The 27651-nt window shown below is 42.9% G+C and overlaps 3 protein-coding genes across 7 annotated transcripts in view; 2 read left to right on the forward strand and 1 right to left on the reverse strand.

The window, feature by feature from the left end:
• LOC117225580 (inactive dipeptidyl peptidase 10) overlaps nt 1–21712 on the forward strand; it is a 185909-nt gene extending 164197 nt beyond the window's left edge. For all 5 annotated transcript variants that reach the window (XM_033479265.2, XM_033479267.2, XM_033479266.2 and 2 more), the window contains 9 exons: nt 8165–8239; nt 9037–9089; nt 9474–10019; nt 11105–11423; nt 11486–11664; nt 11738–11960; nt 12077–12521; nt 12800–13005; nt 13965–21712. In XM_033479265.2, the coding sequence (XP_033335156.2) occupies nt 8165–8239; nt 9037–9089; nt 9474–10019; nt 11105–11423; nt 11486–11664; nt 11738–11960; nt 12077–12521; nt 12800–13005; nt 13965–14066 (2148 nt within the window). In that variant the 3' untranslated portion in view covers nt 14067–21712. The remainder of the gene's footprint in view (nt 1–8164; nt 8240–9036; nt 9090–9473; nt 10020–11104; nt 11424–11485; nt 11665–11737; nt 11961–12076; nt 12522–12799; nt 13006–13964) is intronic.
• On the forward strand, nt 10130–11096 carry LOC143258898 (uncharacterized; the record flags this gene model as incomplete). Its single annotated transcript, XM_076519426.1, has 2 exons — nt 10130–10230; nt 10292–11096. Coding segments are annotated over exons 1-2 (906 nt in total), but the record flags the coding sequence as incomplete, so codon positions are not given.
• A 1860-nt stretch (nt 21713–23572) lies between the features above and the next one.
• Nucleotides 23573–27287, reverse strand: mei-W68 (meiotic W68). The gene is made up of 4 exons (XM_033478783.2): nt 27166–27287; nt 25750–26183; nt 24685–25042; nt 23573–23873 (listed from the first exon to the last, which is right to left on the reverse strand). Exons 1-4 carry the CDS (start codon nt 27285–27287, stop codon nt 23573–23575), a joined length of 1215 nt encoding a protein of 404 aa, XP_033334674.2.
• Between the last annotated feature and the right edge of the window lie 364 nt (nt 27288–27651).

Consider the following 27651-nt stretch of genomic DNA (forward strand, 5'->3'; position numbering starts at 1 on the left):
GCACGCATACCAGCGATATTGTTTTCCGATCCCCCCGTGACCAGTTGAACGACGCCTCGGTAATTCCCTGATTCCGGATCGGCGATCCAGACGATCGTTCGAAGCCGATCTGCATAACCTGTCGCGGCTTTTAGTTGCATTCTCGTCCTCGGCGTGCATCCTCATGAATCCGCCGCTCGCTGTATAAAAACTTCCGGTGTCCCAATAAAACCGGCTACGGTTGTCGTGACTTATAAAATTGCTGGTTTATTCATCCGGTTAACGATCCACTAATGACCGACGATCTTCTTTCGCTGCGGTGATCGCAACGGCGAAATTCTGTTCGGACGACGGATAACAGACGAAGTGCGACGAATAAAATTTTATTCGACAGTCGTTTAGCTCGGTCGATTCGTATCGGATTCTTTTATATCACCGATTAAAATGTAATTTTCTCGAATTCGATTCTAGAATTCGATTCCGAAGCATTCGAATCGAAACGCTGCAATCATTTGTCATTGCAACTTCGATCATTTCTCGGTACGAAATCTGAGACTTTCTGCCGCATCGACGCGTCGTATTTTTTTGAAACGATGACCGGAAATTGATTCGGAATGATTTCGAAAATTACGTCGACCGTAACTGTGTTCTCCGAGTGATCGATCCGGAAGACCCGCAATAACTAACGGCGGCCAGGTCCCGGCCAATCAGGCTCGAGTCGTCGAATCGATCGCCGCGCACGAATGATCCATCATGTCAGCCAACGTACGAGCAGATCGTTACGCAATTTAGAAACGTGTTTCTCGGCCAATTAATTCGCGGCCGGTCCCCGTTACGTCGCGCATTATGATCCATATTGCAATTAGTCCATTAGACGGCTCGTTAATGAACCTAACAAATTGCTATAATCAGCATGGCTCTGCCGAGGAACCGATGATTTGTCGCGGCCTCGATGTGTTCAACCGGAGACTTTAAATTCGTCGGTTCATTACCGTTTAATCGGCTGTTCTAATGTGTTCCCATTTTTCAAAGTAAATATTATTTCATGGCTCGTGTCACGGGGTCGTTAATTGCTCGAGGGATAAGCGGAAATGGCCGGCCATTTGAAATTTCTGCGATGGACACGTCACACTAACAGAAAATTCAAGGAGACTCTGACATTGTTCACAAAATATTTTAGTGCGTGCTATTTTGTTCACGTTAGAAGAAAGTTGAAAGTGAGTCCAAAATTGTTAACTAAATATTGCAATGAGAACTACTTTGCTCATTCTGAAAGAAAATTGAGGGAAACTCTGAAATTATTAACAAGAATATTGCAGTGAAAACTACTTTGTTCATTCTGAAAGAAAATTGAGGGAAACTCTGAAATTGTTAACAAGAATATTGTAGTGAAAACTACTTTGTTTATCCTGAAAAAAATATTGAACGAAACTCTGAAATTGTTAACAAGAATATTGTAGTGAAAACTACTTTCTTTATCCTGAAAAAAATATCGAAGGAAACTCTGAAATTGTTAACAAGAATATTGTAGTGAAAACTACTTTATCTATCCTGAAAAAAATATTGAAGGAAACCCTGAAATTGTTAACAAGAATATTGTATTGAAAACCACTTTGTTTATCCTGAAAGAAAATTGAAAAAGACTCTAAAATTGTTAACAAAATATTCTAGTGAGAATCACAATTTAAAAAAGATTTTAGAATATTAATTCTCATGCAGCTCGAAGCTGGGTGCAAATATATTACGTAAATTGTATTTCAATCGTTTCCACGAATTCGAATCTTCATTATAAACGGTAGCAGTAAATATATAATAAAAAAAATATAAATAATAACATAAGACTAATATAAAACAAAAAATATAAGACCAATATCGTAAAGTTTGACTTAAATTACGAAAATATCGCATAAATTTCACTCGGACGTGTTTGCGTGTTCAATAAATTGTCGAACGCGCGGAAAGATAGAACGATTGAATTGCCATAAACGAGTTACAGGGCCACGCGACACCAATTTCTGCGTCGGCGGAATTGAAAGAGAAATGGTCGCAGAAAAGGCAGCCCCCCCTGGGAAATTGGGTGCACGTTTCAGAACGAATTTTTCTCGCTCGTAAAATATGGAACGTATTTTTGATGATCCACTGTGTGTATATTGTTTACCGTCATGCGTCAAACATCGACGAGAGAATCGTGAAAAAATTGTTGCGGTAAAGATGGCGGCGCGGCGTCGGCATTTCCCATGCGAGCCATCAACATGGCCGACGAAACGGAAACGCGCGAATTCGTAGACGGCCACCGCAACGGGGCGCGCCGTGAACCTCATTTTCGCGAATTACCGGGCTGCACGACGAAATTAATGAAACGCGGAGGAACGGGCCGCGCCAGGACCCAGCGCGGCTCGATATTAATTGTAATTAAACGGGGACCGCAAAGACGCCGCCGACCGAAGGGAACAATTGCTCGCCGAATTTCGCTCGCGCTACTCGCCAGCGAAAAAGTGTAGAAATATGTTATTGACTTTTTTCACGGAATATTAAATATAATCTTCCATTTTCAGATTTATTTATTTATTTATTTTAATTTATTATTTACTGGCGGGTCATGCCCAGTTAACGATCTCTGATAAACGCGATCTTTAGGAATTTTTTCCTGAGAGAATTAGTAAGCTATTATTTTAAATGAGTACCTCGGTTGAAAGTGCAACATATCGTGCAACTTGTAGCAATTTTGTTGCTGCGAAGCAATGAAAAATGGTTGAATGGTAGCCACTTTTTCAAAAGTCGTTTTCCTAATGAGCATAAAATAGAAAACTTACAAGTGTCGAAGAAAGAGTCTATAAGTCAGGTATTTTTCTAAATTTTGTTGCAAAAAAATTACTGAAAATAGTACGAAGCGTGTACTTTACACTGTAGTACTTGTTTTAGGAAAAGACCCATTAATTTTGTCAAAAGAAATTACCCGAAGCCGCAGATATTCAGACCTGCAAAATAGGTGAGGCCATTTAACGAGCGCGCTTTTGAGGGTTGAACGGTTGCGTGTTTCGTTCGATCTACGAACGTCGGGGCAAATTATTCGCGATTAATTGACACAGGCTATCGAGGAATCGAAGTTCGCGAACACTATGAAGTAATTAAAGCGGTAATGAATGGAACTAATTACAAACATCTCCGCGCCGCGCCGTCAATATCGCCGACATCTCTGAATAAACTAACGGCTGCGGAGGCAGAATTATCAATCGGTTCAAGGCCACCGTCCCCATTACATCATTTAGCAGCCCCGATTACTGAAACTTCAACCTTCCTCCTCCGGGAGATCTTTGCAAAACACCGGCACCGTAAATAAGCCGCGGAGAGAGAGACTCCGGTGTCGTGGTCGTCGCGCACGGTGTAACATAAATAATTTATAACGTCGGGTTTACCACAACATATAAGAGCAGAAAGGGTTGAAAGTTCAAGAACATAAATAGAAGTTCACTTCGACCTATCTAGCACTCCTACTATTCAGCTTATAAATAGCCGGAGGTGTAATAAAGAGTAGCCACTTATTTCCAACGGAACACGCGCGGTGGCGATAATCGTGAACGGTCAGATGCTTTTGCATAATAATATCAATCTAAATAGCCGGAGAACGATGTACGATCTCGCTCGTCGTCGAACCGAACGCGATTCATCGTCGACGCTAACAGAGATTAGCAGAAAGTTGAACGAAATAACTCGACAAGTTCGAGAAGAACGTACGAACAATTTTACGGCACGATTTTCTTCGGCACAATTTCAAGGACAATTGTTCCAGATCGCTCAAGGTCAAGCAGCCGACAAATTGAAGGTTCAAAGTTATATTCACCCTATGCCGCCCGTCTATAATCTTCCACGGATGCTCGAACGTAATTACTGGCGGGCATCCCCCACTGCTTTTTAATAATCGGAACTTTGTGTGCTGCATATTACGGCCTGCATGAAACGGAAGACGACGGAGTGCGAGCTGAAATTAACTTCGAAATTTGTTGACACGAGTCGGACTCGACGTGTTCAAAGCGAAAACGCTGGGCGAAGACGGTTCCGAACGGAGTCAAATATTTACCCGAGATGATCATACGAATGAATTCCTTTTAGTCGAATATTTAATTCATTATTAGTCACAAATTATTCTGTTTATTCAAATTATTCTTTATTTTATCTATTTACTTATTCGAATAATTCTTTTTATTCTATATATTTATTCAAATAATTCTTTATTCTGTATATTTACTCAAATAATTCTTTATTCTGTATATTTACTCAAATAATCCTTTATTCTGTATATTTATTCAAATAATTCTTTATATATATATATATATATATATATATATATATATTCTGTATATTTACTCAAATAATTCTTTTTATTCTGTATATTTATTCAAATAATTCTTTATTCTGTATATTTATTCAAATAATTCTTTATTCGGTATATTTATTCAAATAATTCTTTATTCTATCTATAATATTTATTCAAATAATTCTTTGTTCTATCTATTTATTCAAATAATTCTTTATTCTATATCTTTATTCAAATATAATTTATTATTGTATATATTTATTCAAATATAATACTTTATTCTATCCATTTATTCAAATAATTCTTTATATATTCTATCCATTTATTCAAATAACTCTTTATTCTATGCGTTCGTATTCGACCGAATTCTTAATGAATTCCTATGAAACCTTATTTGGATGAATTTCTATCCGGATAAATTTGTACTCGATAGCGTCGAATAAAACTGTATCCTTATCATATATTGTATCATCAAAATTGGTATCCCTTAACCGTCATCCGAATAAAGTATTGCAGAACCCCGGTTTCGAAAGTATATCAGACGGGATGCAAATGAAAAATCCAGCAGTGGAGAAGAAAGGCGAAGAGGCCGCTGTAGGAGGGGGGGGGGGGCAATAAACAGGCTTAACCTCGGTATCAAACGGCCGTCCCTTCGAGCCTTATCTATCAAGGAGGCGAGCGTAGCCCGCGGCACGCCATAAAACAAAGAGTGTGGCCCGTATATAAGGCAAAGTTCGAGGTATTCTCCGGTTTATTCAAGGGAAAGGGGGTCATTCCTCTGCCCCCTCCCCCTTGTCCCCCCGGCCGAATATTGCATTTTCTGCTCGATGGAGCGATTCGTGCCCCGGAGCACCAGCAGCCCCCGAAAACGATAGACCGGGCAAACAGAAAGCACCGGAATTGCCGGCGATGGCCTCGACCGAGGAATTTCGCGCGGCTTAATAGACACAGAATAATTTTCATCCTCGGACGACACACTTCCATATTTTTCTTCTCATTTTTTTTTTTTTTTTTTGTTGGGGATAGAGACAACGTGGGAATGACCCAAATAAAATTCTGTTCTAATGGTGCCGGGAAATTCTAATTCTCGCTGTTCTTGGCGTCTGTCTGCGCTTGCGGATGATCTTGGAAAATTGTGCTATATTGTTGGAGCAGCTTGTAAAAATGCTATAATTGCGAGACGATTTATTATATCGATATGCGATAGATGAGGATTTGAAGATCAATCGTGTCAGAAGAAAACAGTATTAAAATGTCACTGTGGAAATAAAAATAATTTCGAGAACGTGGATAGAAATTCCGGTACTCTGAAGCTTCTCAAAATTATTATCTTACTCTGTGTGTATTTTACTCTTATTATTTTCTCTGATTACGTATCACAGCGTTCAGATCTTTTCTTCAAAAATTGCATAAAATTGAACTATTTTATTCAATTTTTTTTGTATTTCAAAGCGTTCTGAACGCTCTCGCGTCGCGCGGATCCTAGCAAAATTAATAGAACACAATTAGTAGATTAGTGTAAAGATTAATTTTCAAATCGGAGCGAATAATTTACGGCACAGGCAACGTCTTGAAGAACGAATCGGGACATCGTGGCAATAAAAATCGAGTAATCCGGTTGGCTCGGAACGGAAGGAACATCGCGATAACAGGAAAATCGAACAGTTGCCGCTGAAAGTGCTCGAAAACTGCCGTTTCTATTTCTTCGTGGACTGGCCAGACAGGGTACAGATGAACGAACACACCGCATTGATCCGATCTGGCGTCCAACAGGACACACGCCGCGCCCGTCTCGCCGTCCTTTCAGAAACAAATATCGACTGCTGCCTGCTCAATTCCGTGCATATCCACTGGCCGCGTTAATATCGCGCTAGAGAGCATCCGCCGATCCCCTTTCGCCCCGTTCCAACGAAAGAGAAACCGTCCCCCGGCGAATTCTGCATCCTGCGGATCCTTTAAATCCTTTAAATCCGCCGAATTCGCGGAAATATAACCGAGGCGCCATTAACGGTCTCTTTAGACGTTTTTGTTCGCTCGATCGATGTAAATTTACGTTGTGCTGTACTTTTACGGGGTATTACAGTATTTGCCGGTTACGGGAACTGGCGATATTAATTGTTATAGAACAATATGCACTCTTGCCACATTTTTCATCGCTCGACTAACGTTAGCTTTAATTTTTATATTATATTTTTATTGTTATTATATATATATTATTATATATATACAATTATTATATATATATTATATATTATTTTTATTATATTAATTTTTATATTATATTTAGTATAGAAAACAGCAGTGGCGATTTTGTTCACTTTTTATCACTCGATTGGTGTTTATTTTAATTTCCCCATATTATATTCGCATATTAATCTAAAATAGTGAAATTGTGATATCTATATTTATTTGCATTTTTAGTGATATTTATATATATCTTTTAACATCTATATTTTTTAATACCTATATTTTTTAATACCTATGTTTTTTAATATTTATATTTTTAATACTTAATATTTTTAAATTGCAACGAAGTCTTGAATTATATTTTAATTATACCGCGAATCTAATACAATTTCCATCATTTTATTTCTTTTCTTTTACGACAGAAATAGAATAAAAATAGCATTGATTGTTATCAAAGTACAAACGAATTACATAAACTGCATCGTAAACATACATAAATCAGCAGTATAATCATAATTGCGCTCAATAACAACTGTTTAAAACGAACATAATAAGCGCCGTTTGTGAAGAAAATGATCGCCGGTGCCTAACGTAGAGCAACAGGCCCAATTAAATCGTGCTGAAATAAATACACCGGCGCAACTGGTCTGTATCGCGCGTAATATCCTATCAAACACGAGCCACGGCGCGAAAACTCGTTAAACTAAATATTAATCACCGTGAGCAGCGGACACGAGCTAAACACGCCGCAACGGGGCTGCTAAAACACAAAAACCGAAATTCCCGGCGACTCCGGGCGGCACAAATCACGGTTAGAAGCAGCTAATTCCGCGTAAACATCCACGGTTTAGCGATAACGAATCGCGGTTCGGCGGGGAACGGTGATGAATGGCAGAGTGTTCATCGTCGCACGGATACCCGGTGCGGACGCTTTTAATCCATTAGGCGAACGATTTGAAGACACCGAGCGAGCAAGATCGCTCGAATAGAACGTATCCGGGTGCGCGGAGATTCGCGGGAATTTAATGCATGCGTAATGAGCTACGGACGCCGCGGTGATAATCAACATCTGACCGGCCGACGGCGGGCTGTAACAACGTAATTCATAACGTCCCCGAGCAGCGCGTAATTAAAGGGCCGTGATCGATGTCGTCCGGCGACTTGTTCTCGTGCTCGGTAACACTGCCCCCTAGCCTGACACGCTGTACAATTGCTGTCGTGTGGCACTTTGGGGGCAAAGCAAACCACAAAACTCCTTACACGGACGCGGAGTTAAGACTGGGTCTTCCGTACCCAGCCTAATGAACGATGAGCGAAGGCGGCGATTTACCCACGTTCGGACCCCTCGTAGGTGTTCCGTCGGGGGGTAGGTACTAAATTTCTTGTGTATGCCAGATCTGGCGAGGAAACATATCTGCGCCACCTCCGCGGTGGCCAGATTCGCAATAAATGCTCGGTAACGCCGCGTCGCGTGCGTCGATTCGGGAAAAGTTGCCGCGTGATTTCGCGTGGAACAATCAGACCCGGTGTTTTTTCTTCTTCTTCCTTTTTTTCGACGCGTCGGAACTTCGGGATCGCTCGGATTCGCCGGATTGGCGGGGCTGTCGGAGTTGTTAGCCCGGAAATTCGAGCAGCGGCCGAGAAATACACGAAACCGTAAATCTCCTGCGACTTTATTTTCAGAGACAGCTGAACGTTCAAGGCTACCAGTTCAGCGCCGACCTACGTTACGTGTTGTTCAAGCACAATGTCAAGCCGGTGAGTAATGCCGTCGGGAAAACGGCCTTCGTTAGACCACTTAACGATGATTGCCGCGAGCCGAAGGATCCTGTGCAGGATGACTCGGGAGCTGTTAGAGGACTCGCGGACTGTTTAATGTCGGGGGAAAGTTCCGGTGAACCGAAACATCGTGCGTCAGGGAATTTGGATTTTCGTGTTCTCGGAATTTCATTGGATCGCGGTTGACATTCTTGGGATTACTACGATTTAGTAATAAGTTTAATTATAATAAATTATAATTTTGATCGTTCAAGGACGAACGAATTTTAAGAGGTTTATATTTCGAGCATTAGATTGCATCGCGGAAGACATTGAAATCTGGACGATTTATTATGGATACTTTTGCAGGACGATGGATAATTTGATCCTTACAGTTGCTTTTCTGAATCATCCTGCATGCCTGGAATTATAATTTAAATTCTTCACGTGCGAAAGAAGTTCGGAGCTTTATATGTTGAGAATTTAATTGGATCGCAAGTGGCGTTCAGTTCTGGACAGTTTAATGTAAATAGTTTTCTAGGACTTTTGCAGTCGCTTCTCGTAGACATCTTGTACAGTAAATTCTCCCTAATTTTCCTTACGAACAAAAATGGACAATTTGGCAATAATTGTACATTTAGAAGCTGAAGGAAGATTTATTCACTGTATATCTACGATTGTATTTCGAATTCCACAGTAAATTATTCTTGTATCATCTATGTTGAAAGATAACATAATATAATTAACATAATGTAAGACAACCTAACATAATCGTTAAAAGAATTTTATGTTTCCAGGTGTTCAGAAATACTTTCACTGCATTCTATACAGTCTACGACGTCACGAACGAGTGAGTACTCAAATATATTATCTGAATATTTCTAATATATTCATAGAATCTGAAATTCCAAATTTAATGTTAAGTATACAAATCTACCAACCCCCAAAACATTAGTTCAGACATATAAAATAAATATCAATATTATAAATTACATGCGAACGCATTTGTGTCCAACCAAAAGCCAGACCAACCTGTCACCCCGTTGACCAAACAAAAACGTCCCTTCTCGAGCGACCCACCAAAGAAAATAAATTACCATAAAACAGTGAACTCGACAGACTTCTTGGCACCCGATTTTTCTCTTCTAAACGCAAAATGGAAAAAAATCGCGTTCAAACAGCAAGCAGCCCAATAAATGTTCCCCGATCTGCAGCATTTCCAATATGTCTGCAGCCACCACACGCCGCTCCGATTGTCGCGGATGATGCAGCAGACGCGGTTGCAGCACGCCGTCTGGTTGGGCAACACGTCCGGTCTCCTGATGATATCCGACAACGACATCTTCGTGAGACTGGAGCCGTCCGCGACCGAGGAATCCCGACTGACCAACACAGGTGTTCCCGGCGTGATCTACAACGGCGTGCCGGATTGGTTGTACCAGGAGGAAGTGATGCCGCAGCCGGAAGCTACCTGGCCGAGCCCGGACGGCACGCATCTGCTGTTCGCCTCGTTCAACGATACTAAGGTCACTGCCTTGGAGTTCCCCTGGTTCGGCACGCAGCCAGGTCAAGACGGATCCAGCTCCAGTCCGCTTTCTGCGACCAGAAAGGGCACCTTCCCGCCCTCGAAGTCCGTCAGGTACCCCACCCCCGGCTCCCACAATCCGGAGGTCAAACTCTGGCTGATGGAGCTGACGAATACGACCACCTCGAACGGCAGCGTGATCACCACCTTCGGAAACAGGACCAGGCTGAAGCCGCCGCCTGTCTTGGATGGGCAGTAAGTGTGACTTGAACGTGGACCTAGACGGTTGCTGGTTTGAAGCAATTTGTGAAGGCACTTTTTCGGAAGTAGAGTCTTTGGTAGACCTGACGGAAGCTTTAAGTCCGATGCCTTTGAATTTGGAGCGATTGAGTCCAAAGCCTTCAAATTCAAAGATTTCGTGTACAAAGCCTCGAAGTCTAAATCCCAGACCTTCCAAATATTTCAAGTCCGAAGACTCTAAGTCCAGAGCCCCAATGTCTAGAGCCCCAAAGTCTAGAGTCCTAAAGTTCAGAGCCCCAAAGTCTAGAGCCCCAAAGTCCAGATTTCCAAAGTCTAGAGCTCCAAAGTCTAAAACTCCAAAGTCCAGAGCCCCAAAATCCAGAGCCCCAAAGTCTAGAGCCCCAAAGTCCAAAGCCTCAAAGTCCAGAGTCCCAAAGTCCAGAACTTCAAAGTCAAGAGCCCCAAAGTCCAGAGCTCCAAAGTCCAGAGCTCCAAAGTCTAGAGCCCCAAAGGTCAAAGCCTCAAAGTCCAGAGTCCCAAAGTCCAGAGCCCCAAAGTCTAGAGCTTCATAGTCTAGAGCCCCAAAGTCCAGAACCCCAAAGTCCACAGTCGCAAAGTCCAGAGCCCCAAAGTCTGGAGCTCCAAAGTCTAGGGCCCCAAAGTCCAGAGTCCCAAAATCCAGAGCCCCAAAGTCTAGAGCTCCAAAGTCCAGAGCCCCAAAGTCTAAAGCTCCAAAGTCCAGAGTCCCAAAGTCAGAGCCCCAAAGTCCAGAGCTCCAAAGTCCATAGCCTCAAAGTCCAGAATCCCAAAATCCAAAGCCCCAAAGTTCAGAGCCCCAAAGTCCAAAGCCCCAAAGTCCAGAGCTCCAAAGTCCATAGCCCCAAAGTCCAGAATCCCAAAATCCAAAGCCCCAAAGTTCAGAGCCCCAAAGTCCAAAGCCCCAAAGTCCAAAGTCCCAGATTCCAAAGCCCCAAAGTCCAAATCAGACCCTCGAAATATTTCAAGTCTGAAGCCTTCACCCTGCGAAGCTTTCAAATCCATCGCCTCCCATACCACGGTTCCAGTAAACTGATCTACAGCACCTCAACCACATTTTGCAGGGAGTACTACTTAATATCAGCCGGCTGGGTGGGCGAAGACGCAAACCAGATAGCAGTCGTGTGGATGACGAGGTCCCAGAACCTTTCCTTGGTGACTGCCTGCCGTGCGCCATCATGGGAATGCGAGGAGACTCACGCGGAGAGAGCGCCAGAGGGACAATGGCTGGATGCTCAACCTCACCCGCTGTTCGCCCCCGACGGCGACAGTTTCTTGCTGTTAGCCACCGTTCAGGAAGGCGACAAGGAACACTTCACTCACATCAAGCACGTGACCCTCACGCAACAGAGGATAGCGGTGCTCTCCCACGGTCGCTACGAGGTGAGCGACCCATCCAAACTGATCCGGTCGGATCAGTATTCACGTTGTTGCTTGTTCACCAGGTGAGCGAGATCCTAGCCTGGGACACGAAGGCCCACCTGGTGTACTATTTAGGCACCAGGGAAAAGAGGCCGGGTCAGAGGCACCTGTACGTGGTGCGTGACCCCACTGCCGACGATCCTCGTCGCCTGGAGCCGTTGTGCGTGACCTGCGACCTGGGCGAGGTCCTCTGGAGCAGCAGGTAGACGGCTAGATAATAGAGTCGGAGATAGCAAGCCATCGCGTGGTCAACGTTAACGCACTTGTTGCTGCAGATTCTACTACACCAACTGCACGCACTTCAGCGCATCCGTCAGTCCGCCGGTCAGAGACGGCGGTCAAGGTTACTATGTCCTGCACTGCGAAGGACCCGGCCTTCCTCTGGCAGGCATCCACATGATGACCTCGCACAAGATGATGCGCCTGCTCTACGACACCAGGCTCCAGCGGGGGGACAAGCTGTCTCAGCTGGCGCTGCCGACTCACAGGAGCTTCGAGGTAGTTAAACACTTTCGCTTCTGTTATGCTCCTCGTTCAAGAAGACCCTGGAAATGGAATCAATCACGGAATACAGTCCAAGGGCTCAAATGAAAATGACCCCGATGCCTGTTCAGGTACCGCTGCCCCAAGGCTGGAAAGCCCAAGTTCAACTTCTGCTGCCACCGTCGTGGCGAGAGGAGCTCAGGGATGCGGCTTTCCCGGTCCTGGTCGAAGTGAACGGTCGGCCAGGCAGCGAGGCGGTCACGGACCGCTTCAAGATCGACTGGGGCACCTACATGTCCAGCCACAACGACGTCGTCTACGTCAGGCTGGACGTACGAGGCGCCCGAGGCCAGGGGAAGAGGGACCTCTTCAGGAAGATCGGCGGCGTCGAGGTCCAGGATCAGCTGACGGTGCTGAAGCACCTGTTGAAGACCTTGAAATACCTCGACGTGACCAGGGTGGGGGTGTGGGGGTGGGGATACGGCGGATACGTGACCGCCATGGTGCTGGGCAACCAGGAGAACGTGTTCAAATGCGGCGTCGCTGTGAATCCTATAGCGGATTGGCTCTATTACAGTGAGTTCGTAGCTGATACAATTAGTCTCGGCTTCTGTTAGCATATTGGATCGTTGGGAGAAGTTCGTTTGTTGTTCAATTGAGAATTAACGGATAACGAACGAAGCGATCTCTCCAAGGTTTCCTTCGATCTAAAAGACGCAGAGCTTTGTATGCACCGATCATAGTTACGTTAAATCGAAAGACGATGGAACGAACTTTCCCAACGGTCCAATATTCTGACGTCGGTTGTCGACGTTGATGTCGACCAGGTGTTAATGCCGAGTCCTTGAATGCAGATTCCGCGTTCACGGAGCGAGTTCTCGGCGCTCCAGCCGACAATTACAAGGGTTACGTGGAGGCGGACCTGACTCAACGAGCCAGGCTGGTGCCGAGCCACAGCCTCTACCTTCTTCATGGTCTAGCTGACCTCACAGCGCCTTACACGCACGGCGTCGCCTTCGCTAAGGCACTGTCCGAAGCGGGAATCATCTTTAGGTACCAGGTACGTGAAATTGGAACTGGAATCCTTCAGGCTGAAGAACCTTGAAGACCAGTCTAGCTTCTTTCTATGGTCGATTAACGCTAAATCTGCCATGCCAGGTCAAAATAACCAGAGTCATAATCTTTGTTTCCTAATCGCTGAAATCATGAGGACCTTATCTTAAGAAACAATTGGTGGCTCTTACTTTGAAGATGCTTCCATTGTAGGCTCCTTCTTCAGGAATTGTTGAACAAGCAGAAGAAGAACTATTTGAAAGCCACGCAAGTTAGTTACTTTCAGAGCTCTGCAGGTTCAGCATTAATCGACTCATTAATCGATGATTATCAACAGCGAGGGTAGACGTAATTGTTAATTGACGCCCAGATTGACCACAAAAATGAACAATTTGGGAAGAGGAGATACGATTATTCGAGCCTTGCGGTTTATTTTTATAGTTATACAGGGTGTCCCAAAAATGTCTCGCAATCCGGAAATGGCGGGTTCCTCAGGTCATTTGAAGCAACTTTTTCCTTTACACAAATTTTCTCCGAGACACCGTTAACGAGTTATTAACGAAAAACAGTGACCAGTGAGAGGCGAGCTCAGCTGGCGCGAGGCGACCGAGCCAATGAGCGGAACTGGGCTTCGGGCACTGGGCCGCCTCGCGTCAGCTGTACTCGATTCTTATTGGTCACTGTTTTTCGTTAATAACTCGTTAACGGTGCCTCGGAGAAAATTTTTGTAAAGGAAAAAGTTGCTTCAAATGACCTGAGGAACCCGCCACTTTTGGATTGCGAGACATTTTTGGGACACCTTGTAGATCGTCCACAATTATATAAAAACGAGCCGCAAGGCTCGAATAATCGTATCTCTTCTTCCCAAATTATCCATTTTAGTGGACAATCCGAGCGTCATTAAGGGAGACATTACTGTACGTACGGCATGGAGTATGACAAATCAGGATCAATTATTGTTGGCAGAGTTACGCGGACGAAGACCACGCCTTATCAGGCGTGTTGGAGCACGCTTATCGTTCCATGGAGGACTTCCTCGCCGAGTGCCTCTCCCTGGACGCGTCCTAGTGCCTCAAGCCGGATACTCCCTCGTTGTCTCTAGCTCGCCTACTTCCGACACATCCGGGACGTCCGTGGATGCTCGTCAGGAAGGCTCGCCGTTCAGGATTAGTCTGCGCCGAGTGGCTGTCCCTAGTCGTCCCCATGATCCTGCTGTGTGACGGAATACAGGACCGGGACTCGCTGGGAACGCGGACGATGTCGTTCGACGAACGATCGTGGATACTAGGGACTAGGATGACGAACCTAGCGTTTGTATAATTAATATCGTTAGCAGAAATCTAAAAAGAACAAAAAAAAAACGTTGTATATCAGCCGCCGCCGCCTGCATGAGCCTGCGGATTCCTCTTCGCTGCGGGAAAGGACACACGCAAACGACACCGTTCACATTGCTCCACGGAGAGAGAGAGAGACAGGCGCCCGCGGACAGGTTCCAGCGATCCATCCCCCCCCCCCCTACCGAAACGTGACCTTGGAAAACCAAGGTCGGGACACGACGCCACCGTTCGGCTCGGTGGACGCACAGGCTCGGCCACGCATGGGCGCCCGCACGCGGGGCCCTGGGACGTCGAGCTTCCCGCGAGCTTGCAACCTCGCCACACATTTTGTATACCAAACCTCCATTATCCGACTGGACACACGCTATAAAAAAAAAAGAGAAAAGAGGGGAGACACCGGAGCGAGGGCACGTTGATAGATCACGGTGGTGGGACGATGATGAGCGCATCGAGCTTAGCGCGAGTTTGCAAGCTCGCGACAAAGACCACGTTTTTTACATGTATATCAAGGTGGTACACCGGTCGTGGATGAGTTTCTAGCTCGCTTTATTTCCCCGAGAAGCGTCGAGAGCTTGCCGGAGAGCGAAGCTTGCTGCGACACCTCTCCTCGCTGTTTCTACTGGTTGCAACCAAATTATTGGTGGTTATTATAGCGTGATCGCCGCCGGGCCGCGGGTCAAAAAAACAGGCTTCGAGAGAGCTCACCGGCTCGCACGCGATTCCTTGATTCCCCGCTCTCTACATACGGTGCCTCCTACATCCCCGATGCCTGACGGGGGACAAAGCTGGCCACGCCTACGCGAGATCACACGTCCAGGGGCTGTCGACACCATTCACACCGTTAAATACGAACGCTTAGCCCTAAGTTTTGTGTTGTACAGCTTGGCGCCTAGTCTAATGTACCGCGAGGTAACGCGCGTCTATGGAAGCGGCGAGAGAGAGCGAGAGAGAAACACGGTCCTGGCAATCGGGCGTTGATACGCGATCAGCTCGATCGTCTTGCAACGTGTCGACTTTAGTTTCAATGATACGCGACAAAAATGCGCGTAACATTGACAAAAACATTCACAAAAATTAACGTGCGAACGTTGATCGGTTCGAAGTCGTTTGAACCGAGTCTGACCAGGTTTGTAAAATGTATGGACGTTCGAGGACGGTTTCATTAGGTTCACGTTGGGTTCGATTGTAAAGACGCAGGTGTAAATGTGTTCAGCAACAAGGATTTTACTGGGTTCGAAGCTGTGTGAGCAGAGTTTGATCGCGTTTGTAAACGGTGTGCACATTTGAGACCGGCTTGATCAGGTTCGCGTTGCGTTCAGTTCGCAGGCACGCGTGTAAATATGTCCAACGACGCGGATCATACTGTTTGAAGCTGTTTGAGCCATGTTTGACTGCGCGAAAATGATCATATTTCTATGTACAGCATCGTTCGACGATTTGAGGCCGGTTTCACCAGGATCGCATTGAGTTCGGTTCAATGGCACGCGTGTAAATATGTCCAACGACGCGGATCATACTGTTTGAAGCTGTTTGAGCCAAGTTCGACTGCGCGAAAATGATCATATTTCTATGTACAGCATCGTTCGACGATTTGAGCGCGGTTTGATCAGGTTTACAGGTGGTTCGGTTCGGAAACCTTGACACAACCTGCGCGGAAATATGTCAAATAACATCGGTTCTATTGTTTGATGTTATTCGAGTTATTCAAGTCCCCCGTGAAATTAAAGCTCGGCGATGGTTGAACATGCGAGAAAAATTTGCTCGATAAAACGAGCTTCCGCGTACGTTCGAAGGCAATTGAGATTAGGATACGCCGCGTTTCGCACGATTGCCAGGATCTTGTTCTCGCGAGCCCACACCATGCCCCACACACCGTTCGATTCCTTGAATATTTGTATATATCTATACACGTCTATTGGAGAACGTCTGTTGGTGTAGGGACGCGTTCCCTCGACGAGGTTCGCATGTGTTCCCGTTTCGTCGTTGATCGTTTGTTGTACTATATCCGTAAGGTGTACTATAATGAGGAGAAGAAAGCGAGAGAGAGAGAGAGAGAAGATTGGAGGAGACGAAGTGAAGAAGAAGAAGATGTCGCAAAGGAAAGGACACGGTGGAACAGATGTTCGCGGGTGATGTAAGTGAGCGAAAAGGGGTGGCGCGAGGCTTTAGGGTAAAACGTTCAGATTCACCGTATACTTTAGCTCGTTCAAGCACCTCGTCAAGGGCAACGGGCCTTATCGTATACATAATACCTTTTACTCGATCAACGTCGACCGCTTTCAGGGTCCTCGAGAGCGTTCTGATTAAGTAGGATCAGCTAGATCGTTCGGGACTTTCGTGATGTTCGCTCGGATACGGTCGATCGTGGCCGACTGCGATCTACAAATCCTTGATCCTTTCTAAAATCCTTTTAATCATTTATTTTTTACTAGACTGCGGACTGCATTCGTCGCAAAAATGAGTTGCTGCAATACAATGCGAAGGCTTGAAGATATTTCTAAGAATAATGCCAAATTAGTTTCGGTTTATCGACGTTATTATATAAAGAAATGCATTTCTAATTTATGTTTCTTGCTGTTAACACAGAGACATTTTATTTCGCATGAAGAACCGCAGTCTATTTACTGCGGCGAAATTTGAAATTGAATGCTGGCAAACTGTTGCTCAAAAATTAAGAGTCTATGGAAACGAATCGGAGATCTTTTTTCAAATCTATTTGATCCGCAACGTTAAACGATTTGGTACCTTGATGATTGTAAATATTGAGAACCGTCTAATCTCGAGGATCGTTAATTTAATTTTATATTTCTGAAAATATTAGAAAAATTGAACATTGGTAGCAGTTGCTTCAAAATCGAGCAAATTATTTGAATCATCCAAAAACCAATGACGCTAATCGTTCAAAATAAGAGGTTCCAAAGGGTTCAGCTAACGATTTATCAACGAGACAGAGAAACCACGAGCAGTCGGTCCACGATCGACTTGATCAGAGTTGCGCTCGAACGAAGAGAGTCGCACGTCGCCATAATCGCTGCCTGCCCAGCAGCCCTTAAATGCCGACAATCAAGGCTAGTGCAACTAATCAAACGATAATAAATAGAAACGGAGAAGATGAAGAAATTACCTAATAATATTTAATGAGTCTTAGATGAGTGACCGTCGCGACGGTGGGTTCGTTCATGTCATTCGCTGCGTGGCCTCCACGAGCATCGGCGAGAGAACAAGCGAACAATGAAAAGCTAGCGTAGAAAACGAGCCACGAGAAATCTAGGAGCAAGGTGAAAAAAAGAAAAAGAAAAGTATTTTGGAACGGTAATCTCGTGGAGGATCATCGACACGCGGACATGGCAGATCTGTGAATGGAGATCACGTGCTTGACTGTAGACAGTACAAAAAAGTGCGGCGCGTGGCGAAGAGATCCAGAATCCAGGTTTTTAGGATCTAGGATGATTTTACTCTGATAGAAACTAAAAGGTCACACGTTTTGAACTGTCGTTCGTGCTAGGTGACAGGGGCTCATCTTTCGCCACTCAATTGATCCGGGCCTCGCATTTAAAGCTCCTCGGGGGCTCGGGACTACTTTCCAAAGAGACATTGCCTTATCTACGAGCGTTCGAACTCCGCAGCTCTCAGATTCAGTTCGATTCGGCGTGTCCTTAACTCTGGGGAAACTCGATGAAACAGCGGTCGGGATTGCATTTGTTCCGCGACACGCGTTGCATTTACTCCGAAATGTTTCAATCGTTTGCCGCACGAATTCGTTCGCATGGATGTTTCGTTCTGCTTCATTTTGCGGACCATCGATGAATTTTTCAGACAAAAATAGGTAGCGTGTTTTCGTCGCAGGTTTCTTTTATAAGTATGCAAAATAACTATTTCCGAAGACGATTGTACGAAACACTAGTCGAATAAAAACAAATTGTTCCTTTTAGTAATTTCAGTAGGTTTGATGACTTTGAATTAATCGAATAACTTTGAATACTTTTAACAAGTTCAGAATAGTTTCATAATGTTATAAAATTGTTCTTATGTCTTCAATATTTATTTCTTCATCCTTAAAGGCATCGTTTCACAAGAAGATTGCATTGTTTAATACATTGTTTATCAAATAACATCATGTTTAATGTTTCGAATGCTTCCAGCCGCATTCTGAATCAACATCGTCATTTCATGCATCATTTCGCGCACCATTTTATACATTTACGACGAAGCCGACTAATTGAAGTTTAATAATAATTGACAAGAATCGAAAAATCGTTATCACTTGTTGCTTATCGAAATTCTCGAAGAGAGATGAGATCTCAACGTGGCCGTTCGTTGCTCTTCCAAAGAGATCTTCGTCCGGCATTAAAATCTGCGTTGACGCACAGTTGAACAGCTCGATTGCCCAGGGTTAATTACCGCGAACGATCTCTGCGCCACGTGACAGAGACAGACACGTAGCTAGCACCCGTGGAAACGTTCGTCCCCCCAACGTCATTGTCAAGGTCCTCGTCACCTTTATTCCGACTCGAGTGGACTCGAACGAGGCGTGAAAGGAGACGGAGCGTGAACGGGATATGAGCGAGCGAATGGTAGGAGCGAGAGAGTGTGCAATCGCAATCAATTATTAACTATAATAACGGCAGAAAGTGCGGCGGAATTTACGTAGGACATAGGTACACGGGTCTCGCGAGGGGGGAAAAAAAGAGAGAGATACATACCGGCAGGCAAGCTGACGATAGAGCGAGATCGACGATCAAGAGAGACAGAACGAGATATGGTGGTGTTAATCGCAACAAAAAAAAACAAAAAAACAAAATGAAACCTTGGTAGCAGCGCATAAGGGTATCCATAAGCTTTTGGTAACGTATTATCGCCGCTAGGCTAAAAGAGAATTAATAAGATACAAAAAAAAACAGAAAAATATATATATATATATTATATTATGGAAGAAAAGACAGTGAAGGAGAGAGAGAGAGAGACGCGAACACGCAGGAGAAAAACATTATAACGGGTGGACTGCGGATTTCGCGCATCGGAAAGTTTGTAGATCGAACGTGAAAACGGCGACGAAACGGTTTCCGTTGTTTCCAAACGGTTCACATTGTTTAGGTTGTTTCCGTGGCAGTGTTTGTATCGCGCGGGCCGACGCGGACGATTGTTCATTTCGCAGACGAAATCCGCAGTCCACTGGGCGAAAAACTCGCGAGGAGACTCGAGTGTGTTTCGAGAGCATCGGGCCCGTGCGAAAACGAGACCTCGACGAAAATCAGCGTCGCGGCGACGAGAACCGCTCAACCGGCGACCGGAGATCGCACCCAACAGTCGATGCTCAACGATTTCAGCGGCGAGAACAGAATGAACGGAACTGGAGGGAACGTGGAACGACGAGCGTTTGTATAATCGGTCAACGGGGGGGGAAAAAAAACATGAAAATAATATTAATAATTAACGCGATACGTCTATTCGGGAAATTATTTGGATAATCTGTGATACTCAGATTGACGATTATTATCGGTTATCTCGGTCGGAACTATTCGGAGAATTTTTGCGCGGGCGTTTTTAATCGGTGGCGTACGTAATTAATATCGGGCCTGTTTGACGGGGGCTCGATTAGGACGCTTGCTGGAGGGACGCGACCGCGAGACTAGGTCGCCATCTTGGATACGAAAGTATCCGCGAGATCCATTTCGATCATTACTGGTAATTAGTGACATCGATAACAACTGATATTGGGAGACGAAACGTCGTTAAAAGATTCTTAAGCAGAAGATTTATGTAATGACGGTCTCTTCGTCGAATTGGCGAATGAGAATATGCTTTATTTAGCATCAAAAACACACTGAAATGCTCTAAGAGATTGAGTAATTATCAATTTAGAGTTTCACTTAGCAAGCGAATAATTTCTTCTTCGTCCACAATTTCACTCAAAAGAAAATGAAATTAATTATCAGAATTTCTACATTCTAAAATTCAAAAAATATTTATAACTATAAATGTACAACTATCCAAACTTTATAAATGATCAATGAAAAGAATTTACGTTTCGTTGCGAGGATCCAGGAAAATCAATTATACAATTCGTCAAGACTCAGTTCATTAATAAATTATTTTGTCGTCGTCCACGATTTCACTCGAACAAAAATCAAATTAAATGTTATCGCGATTTCCATCCCCTAAAATTCGAAAGGTACGTACAGCGATAAATTACGCAACAAAAAAGTTCACGATCGTCGAACGATCGGCGTTAGGGATCTCCGTTTAATTGAGTGGATCCGGGGGGAAATTAATTATAAAGTTCGTCTAGATGGATGGAGCGTGGACTTAGTTTCGCGATCGCGCCAATTTGTCACGATCTATCGGGACGCTCGTGGTAATCGCCCCGTGGCCAACTGGAGGCGAGGTCCGGACCGATCCATGGATCATCGGTGATCGGTAGATCGGGCAGATCGCAGGTGCTCGGAAGCGTTTGAGTCGGGAACGTTCGGCCCGGCGCTACGCGGCGCGGCTCGTTGATTCGATTGCGGCTGACGCGCTCCGACAGATTGTTTTTTATATACATAATGTTTGCTCGGATCATCCAGCGAGCACGCGCGAGACTCGCGGCGATTAATCGTTCGGGAGATGCGTACTCGATAGTTTCTCGTGGGAGGCCAGAGCACGCGGATTCTTTCCACTCGGTTTTTTTACGATATTCGCACGGACCTGGAGATCGCGCGTCCACGAAATCGGCCAGTTTTCTCGCCGATTCAACAATCTCTTCCGCCACGATTGATTTCTCCGACTTCGCCTGTTCTCAATCGATCGCTATTTATTCCTATCGGTCGCTATTCATTTCCGAAAGTTTTCGCCGCGAACTAAAATGATTTTCCAACAGGATTGTACCGAAGCAAATTACAATTGTAAATTCGTGAACGGAGAGTGCGCTTGTTTTAGCAGATCCGCGGTAATCGACTTCGGAGAAGTTAAAGGAGAAGCTGCAGTTCGGCAAGAGAAATTGATTTCCTAAAGTGGAAATACCACGAATCTCTGAATCGACCGTGCTCATTCTCATTTGAATAGTTTCGCGTCGTAAGAACTCTAACGAGAGCAACCCTAATTCGAGCGAAATGCTGCAACGATTGAAATGCAGACTCGACGCGTCGTTGTTGAACGATCGAGAAAAACAATTCTGTTTAATCGAGCAACGATTTTTTAAAAGTGTGTCACGAAAGCGACGGGTTCGTTTATATAGCGTCTGGCAGCCGATTTCGCGGATGTCGTTTAAGTTGTATTCCACGTAACACCCACGAGATAATCATGTTACTAAGACTCTGCGTTTTTTAATATCAGCGAGGCTCGGCCCGGACAACGGGCGGACAAAAGTGTTTTCAATAAACTGTTACATTACCTGAACCGTCTCTGCCCACTTTATTTCCCGCCACCGTGTAGATCCCGTAGAGACGACCGACGTCGAACACGTTCAGGCGAACGATCCTGTAGCACTTAGCGACACACGTTCATTTCTCGCGTTCAATCGGATCTGTCAAATGTGGTTCCAAGAAACGACGAGAATCGAATCCGAGTAGAAGAGATTCTTTTTTCTATTCCTTTAATTTATATGGTTGTTCTAAATTTAATTTATATGGTTAATCGAAAATTATGTCGTCGCCGAAGCCACGGAAACCACGAAAGCTGTGGAAGCGAAGAATGTCGAAGAGAGAGGACAGGAAATCGACATTAGTTCAGTCGTTCACGACAAAATGGTAACGAGAATGTGCAAACGATTTGATTAAACAGTGCTCTGTAACCTTGTTTCATTCGTGAATTCGTTTGCTCGTTATTTCGTTTAGTTGTTAATTGGTTTATTCGTTATATCGTTTACTTGTCCGTTCGTTCATTCGTTATTTCGTTTAGTTGTTAATTGGTTTATTCGTTATTTCGTTTACTTGTTCGTTCGTTAATTCGTTATTTCGTTTAGTTGTTAATTGTTTTATTCGTTATATCGTTTACTTGTTCGTTCGTTTATTCGTTATTTCCATTACTTGTTCATTCGTTTACTCGTTGATTCGTTTATTCGTCATTTCGTTTACTTTTTCACTCGTTTACTCGTTAATTCGTTTATTCGTCATTTCGTTTATTTGTTCATTCATTTATTCATTAATTCGTTTACTTGCTCATTCGTTATTCCGTTTACTTGTTAAATCCTTTATTCGTTTACCTGTTAATTCGTTTATTCGTTTGCATGTTAATTCCTTGTCTCGTTAATTAATTTTATACGAATATTTATGAGTACGTTCTTATAAAAGCACGCTGCTTCTTTGTGTACATTTTCGTCACGATTTAATCTTTCATTAAGTCTAATCATTGCGATTTAAGGTTATCCAATCATCTTTATGAAACCAGATCGAAGAGCACTCGCAACATTGAAACGCAAACGCTTATGTCAGAGCCTTCGACGCTGTCGAGAAGATCATCAAAGAGCAGTGTCATTTGCTTAGGATCGTTCAGGAAAGTCCCGGAATTAGTGAATCTGGAAGACAGCAGCGACGACTGCGAGATCATCAAAATGGCGACCTTAGCTCAATCGGAAATTAAAAAGTGGGACCAGAATGTGCGCTAATTTTCTCATACTTTTCTAAAATTGTTGCACTTCAAAGAATCGATCTTGAACACAAAATGAAGCGACGATAGTCTGTGATAGAAATTACTTCGCTTTATCAATAAAAATTCATTTTCAACGCGTATCTGATTTATATATTAGAGACGGTTTGCGATAGAAATGATCACGCTTTATCAATAAAAATTAATTTGAACAGATATTTGAATAATATATTAAAGACGGTCTGTGATAGAAATGATTACGCTTTACCAATAAAAATTAATTTTCAATACGTATCTGATTTATATAGGAGACGGTCTGTGATAGAAATTACCACGCTTTATCAATAAAAATTAATTTTCAACGCATATCTGATTTATATATTAGAGACGGTCTGTGATAGAAATGATCACGCTTTATCAATAAAAATTAATTTGAACAGATATTTGACTTATATATTAGAGACGGTTTGTGATAGAAATGATTACGCTTTACCAATAAAAATTAATTTTCAACGCGTATCTGATTTATATATAAGAGACGGTTTGTGATAGAAATGACCACGCTTTATCAATAAAAATTAATGTTAACAGATATCCGATTTACGTGTTAGAGATTAAAAACTATTCGAAATGAAAGTATCGTCGACTAAAATTTCTGTGATATAGAAAATCCTAGATGTAATCGTCACCTTTAATTTTGCAAGGCAGGTAAGTCGCAATCAGGAATCTTCTAGCGAAGGAGGAGACATTCTCTATCTCAGCTTTACCAGCTCGCATAATCCGGAGCTCTCCGAGGAACGCCTCGGTCATGTAAGGTCGGCCCTCGATGGCGCTCAATTTGGATAAATCGAATTCGGTCAGGGGAATCGTGTTCACACCCAAACCTACTAATTCCGACGGATGAACGCCGAGCCAGCGCACATTTGGACAAGCTAAGCTCTCCTCTTGGTTGGACAAACTCGCAGATCCGAATCTATTTTTAACGGAAACGAGAGCATCGTCAATACAGTTCCGTTCGATCAATTATACATATTATTTGCACTCGTTTAATTGCAGTCGTTAGAATTATTTTAAAAATTATCTTAAAAATTATTCTAAAAATACGTTAACACGTTCCGTGCCGAGCTTTTTTTACTCGAATCTTCACACTTTGATATTTTACTAAAACTTGATGTATTACGTGCAATTATTAATTCTCGTACATATAACAACATAACAAAAACTTATCAACGCCCATTCTTGCGGTGGAAATTGATTCTTCGGTTCTAAATTTCTTGTAAACAATTTGTTCAGTTCACTAAGTAAACATGCAAGCGTGTACCATCGATGGTACACGTGGCACGGAACGTGTTAAACTGTTTTAAAAATTCACCAAATGACTCGAATTTTTTCTTGAGCTTTTAGACCAACTAGTTTGCTAGGCAACGAGTAAACAAAGTTTTGTAACAATTGAAATTGGTTATATATATCATATATATTATTGGAAATAATTAACGAATATATATAACGAATATAAAATGCATTTTTCGTAAAAAGAAATTGAGAAAACACCAGTTTCTAATTTGTTTATCAGTCCAATCAATCGCCATTTTTGCACAATCTTTTTACTCATTGTCTAGTAAAACAGTCCAACATTTCATTTTTGTTTTAAAATAATTTAACGACACTTTCGTGAATAATAAAAAATGTCCATGATCTCGCTCACTATGAATGGCAACAAAAATTGTGTCTACAAATTGCTGAGTCAATGAATTTGTTTGCGATGCATAAATTGAACGAATTACCGATAGACACACATGATGTCGACACCGAATGGGTCCGCGTCGACGAGCGCGTAAACCGGAAGTGCCATTTTCTCCGCTAACAGTTTCACCAGCATTCTCGTGGCCACGTCGGGGTAGCCCTTTCCGGTGACCAAAATGCAATTCAACGACCCGGTGCAGTCGTCCTCTAACAATTTCTGGAACACCGAGTCCTTCTCGACGACCAACACCATTTTGGCTTTGGTGCGCACGGAAATCAAGTTCGACGCGACGTTCGGAATAAGGGCGCCTCCCGGCACGGTGCAGTCGATGATTCGATTATCGATCAGCCGGAGGGTTAATTCGCCGGCAGCTAATCCCTTTGACGTGGGCAGCAGATCTGTACAATTGATTGTTAATGCCGTGGATTACGAGACTGTTTCCGGTTGTTGCGACGTAAATTCGCAGGATGCGGCAAACATCTCGTTAATGGATTGTTGTGGCTGATGCGCGCGATTGCAGGGAGTTTAGGTTGCTGTTGCGGTGTCCTAATTTTCTTTGTGAAATCCGCGATTCGATACAATTCGGTGCAGTCTTATTTTAGTTATCATTTTCTGGAAGCATCGTTTCTAAAATGTTGGTGCAGCTTTCTTTTAGCCTCAAATTTTTAAAAGCACTATTCGCAAAATGCCGTTTTATAATAACATTTAAACTTTTTAATATTTAAGATTTAATAAAACGAGCAGTTTACTTTCAACTTGAATTTTCTGGAAGCACTGTTTGTAAAATTGAAGATCCAATGAAACGTGCAGTTTTCTTGAAAATTTGAAAAAAGAACTTAAAAACTTGGAAACTTGAAAATTTCAACTTTAAATTGTTCCTAATTTGCTTCTAATAGTGAGTATAATTTAACTGACTGCATATAGTTGCAGTTGACTTTGAAATTGTACAGTTCACAGCAAAAATATTGTTTTATCATACAGCCACCATAGAGACATTTATTTTCGAGCGATTAAAGCATTTGATAGGACTCCTTGCTAATATTCTTTCGCATAATTAAAGGACGGGTAATCAAAGAAAGAGGGATGAAGAAAATAGAGGACTTACTAAGATCCCAGGGTGCGCAGTTCAATATTTTTGCCACCTGGTTCACGGCCAGGTCCACGTGTCTCTGTTCGGGCACCAAACTCAAAGTTCTCTCGTTTTTTAAATCGTAATAGAGCGATCTTCTCGTGATTGTGGTATTGGTAATTAGCAAACGATGAGCAGCAGCCATCACCGTCATCAACAGCGCAAACTTCTCTTTGCCTCTGGTCCTGGCGAAATCGATTACCGATCTTTTCCCACTCGTATCTCTTTCATCGACGATTTTCTCGAGATCTTCTATGGGTTCAGATTCTATGGTGCTATCCTCTAACATCTGCGTGTCCACAGAACTGTAGGACTGCGATGCTGAGTACGAAACGAAAGGCAGTCGACCGGAACACAATTGTTCGAGCATTGTCATAGTCACGCTCTCTATTCGAGCAACTAATTCCTTCCTAGATGTTACAAACAATTAAATAATCGGTTAAACAATTAAATAATTGATCTCCATTACAACTCGTTATACATAATAGTTCCTACAGTTGTATGGGAAATATAATTCATAGTTAAACGAAATGTATAAATATAATCAGAAATGAGATTATTGACGATTTATTAGACAAATATCGAGTCTGCTTAGCTTAAATTTAAATAACAATTTAATTAACTAAAACATAAATATAGCGCCGTTACACGCAGTGGCAAAACGCTCAAACTGGTGGACAATATTACTGACTGTAGATAATCGTTTGGACAGCATCAGATGGCGCCAATGTAAGTTTACAAAAAATTAGCCCGTTGCCGGTATAATTAACGAAAATTTCTATCTTATCGATTTTCTTAGTTTTCTATGTTATCGGTAATTTTAATATTATTATTTATGAATCGATGTTATTGAAGAACTTATGCATTAATTTCACTTTTCGTAACTTACCAATGAATTTAATTTGTGAAACGGTTTCTAATAGATCTTCGAAGCATATGTAAATAAAAAATTTCACCACTTGTTGATAATATTGCCTAGACCATAATAGTTACCATGTGTGGATAATTTTGGCGAACAGTTTGGGCGTTTTGTCACCGCGTGCTTCGGCGCTGTACGAACCCCCTAACTCTAATTCGAATTTCCGCCACAAGAGACGCCACTTGTCACAAATGCGCTCTGTTTTAAATTTCCAAATCATTTCTGCCGCACACATTATGTGTGGTATTTACTTGCAAGATTTTCGTTGCTAAACTTGTTTAATTCTTAAAATAAAAACATGGTTATCTTAACACTGATAAGGTTGCAGGGAACGCAAAAATTATAATGACACACTTGAAGTCCATAAAATAGCGTGCCAGAAATGTACTGAACGATGGTAATTCAATATCTTTGGAACAAATCGTCAAAGTATTTTTATATCTTGTTTAGAACATTAAATTGCAATTGCTTACCGAAACTCGGAATTATCCACAACAGGAACATCGATCGTCTTCTCTAAACTTTTTGCTTCATCGCCTGTAGATACTTCCTTGATGATACTTCCTTTCGTGAGATTCCAATTGATTCCTGACATTTCGCCTGAAATTTTCATGAACAAGCAATTTTAATATGCAATTCCAATTTTATTAAATTACTCGAGTCATTGTAATCACACCACCCCAATAATACAAAGAAGAACATCGTCATTCATCGACTCATTTTATTAACCCCTTGCACTCGAAGTCATTTTAACTGTAAATCTAAATTAATTTTTCTGACTTATGGTATTTCCATTTTATATGACAAAGTGCATTTTATGCAATTCCTGACATTTCGCTTGAAATTTTCATGTACAATATTAATATACAATTCTAATTTTATTAAATTACTGGAGTCATTGTAATCACACCACCCCTCCAAACGTAACACAAACGAGAACATCGTCATTCATCGACTCA

The sequence above is a fragment of the Megalopta genalis genome, chromosome 2 (genome assembly GCF_051020955.1).
Source record: "Megalopta genalis isolate 19385.01 chromosome 2, iyMegGena1_principal, whole genome shotgun sequence".
Lineage (NCBI taxonomy): Eukaryota > Metazoa > Arthropoda > Insecta > Hymenoptera > Halictidae > Megalopta > Megalopta genalis.

Bases quoted from the DNA above. Each gene is read 5' to 3' on its own strand.
- mei-W68 (XM_033478783.2), bottom strand. From the start codon at position 27,287: ATGTCAGGAATCAATTGGAATCTCACGAAAGGAAGTATCATCAAGGAA. The intron at 26,184-27,165 runs GTAAGCAATTGC...TGTAACATCTAG, and splicing joins GTGGATAATTCCGAGTTTCG to GAAGGAATTAGTTGCTCGAA. The intron at 23,874-24,684 runs GTAATTCGTTCA...CGTTAAAAATAG, and splicing joins GACATCATGTGTGTCTATCG to ATTCGGATCTGCGAGTTTGT.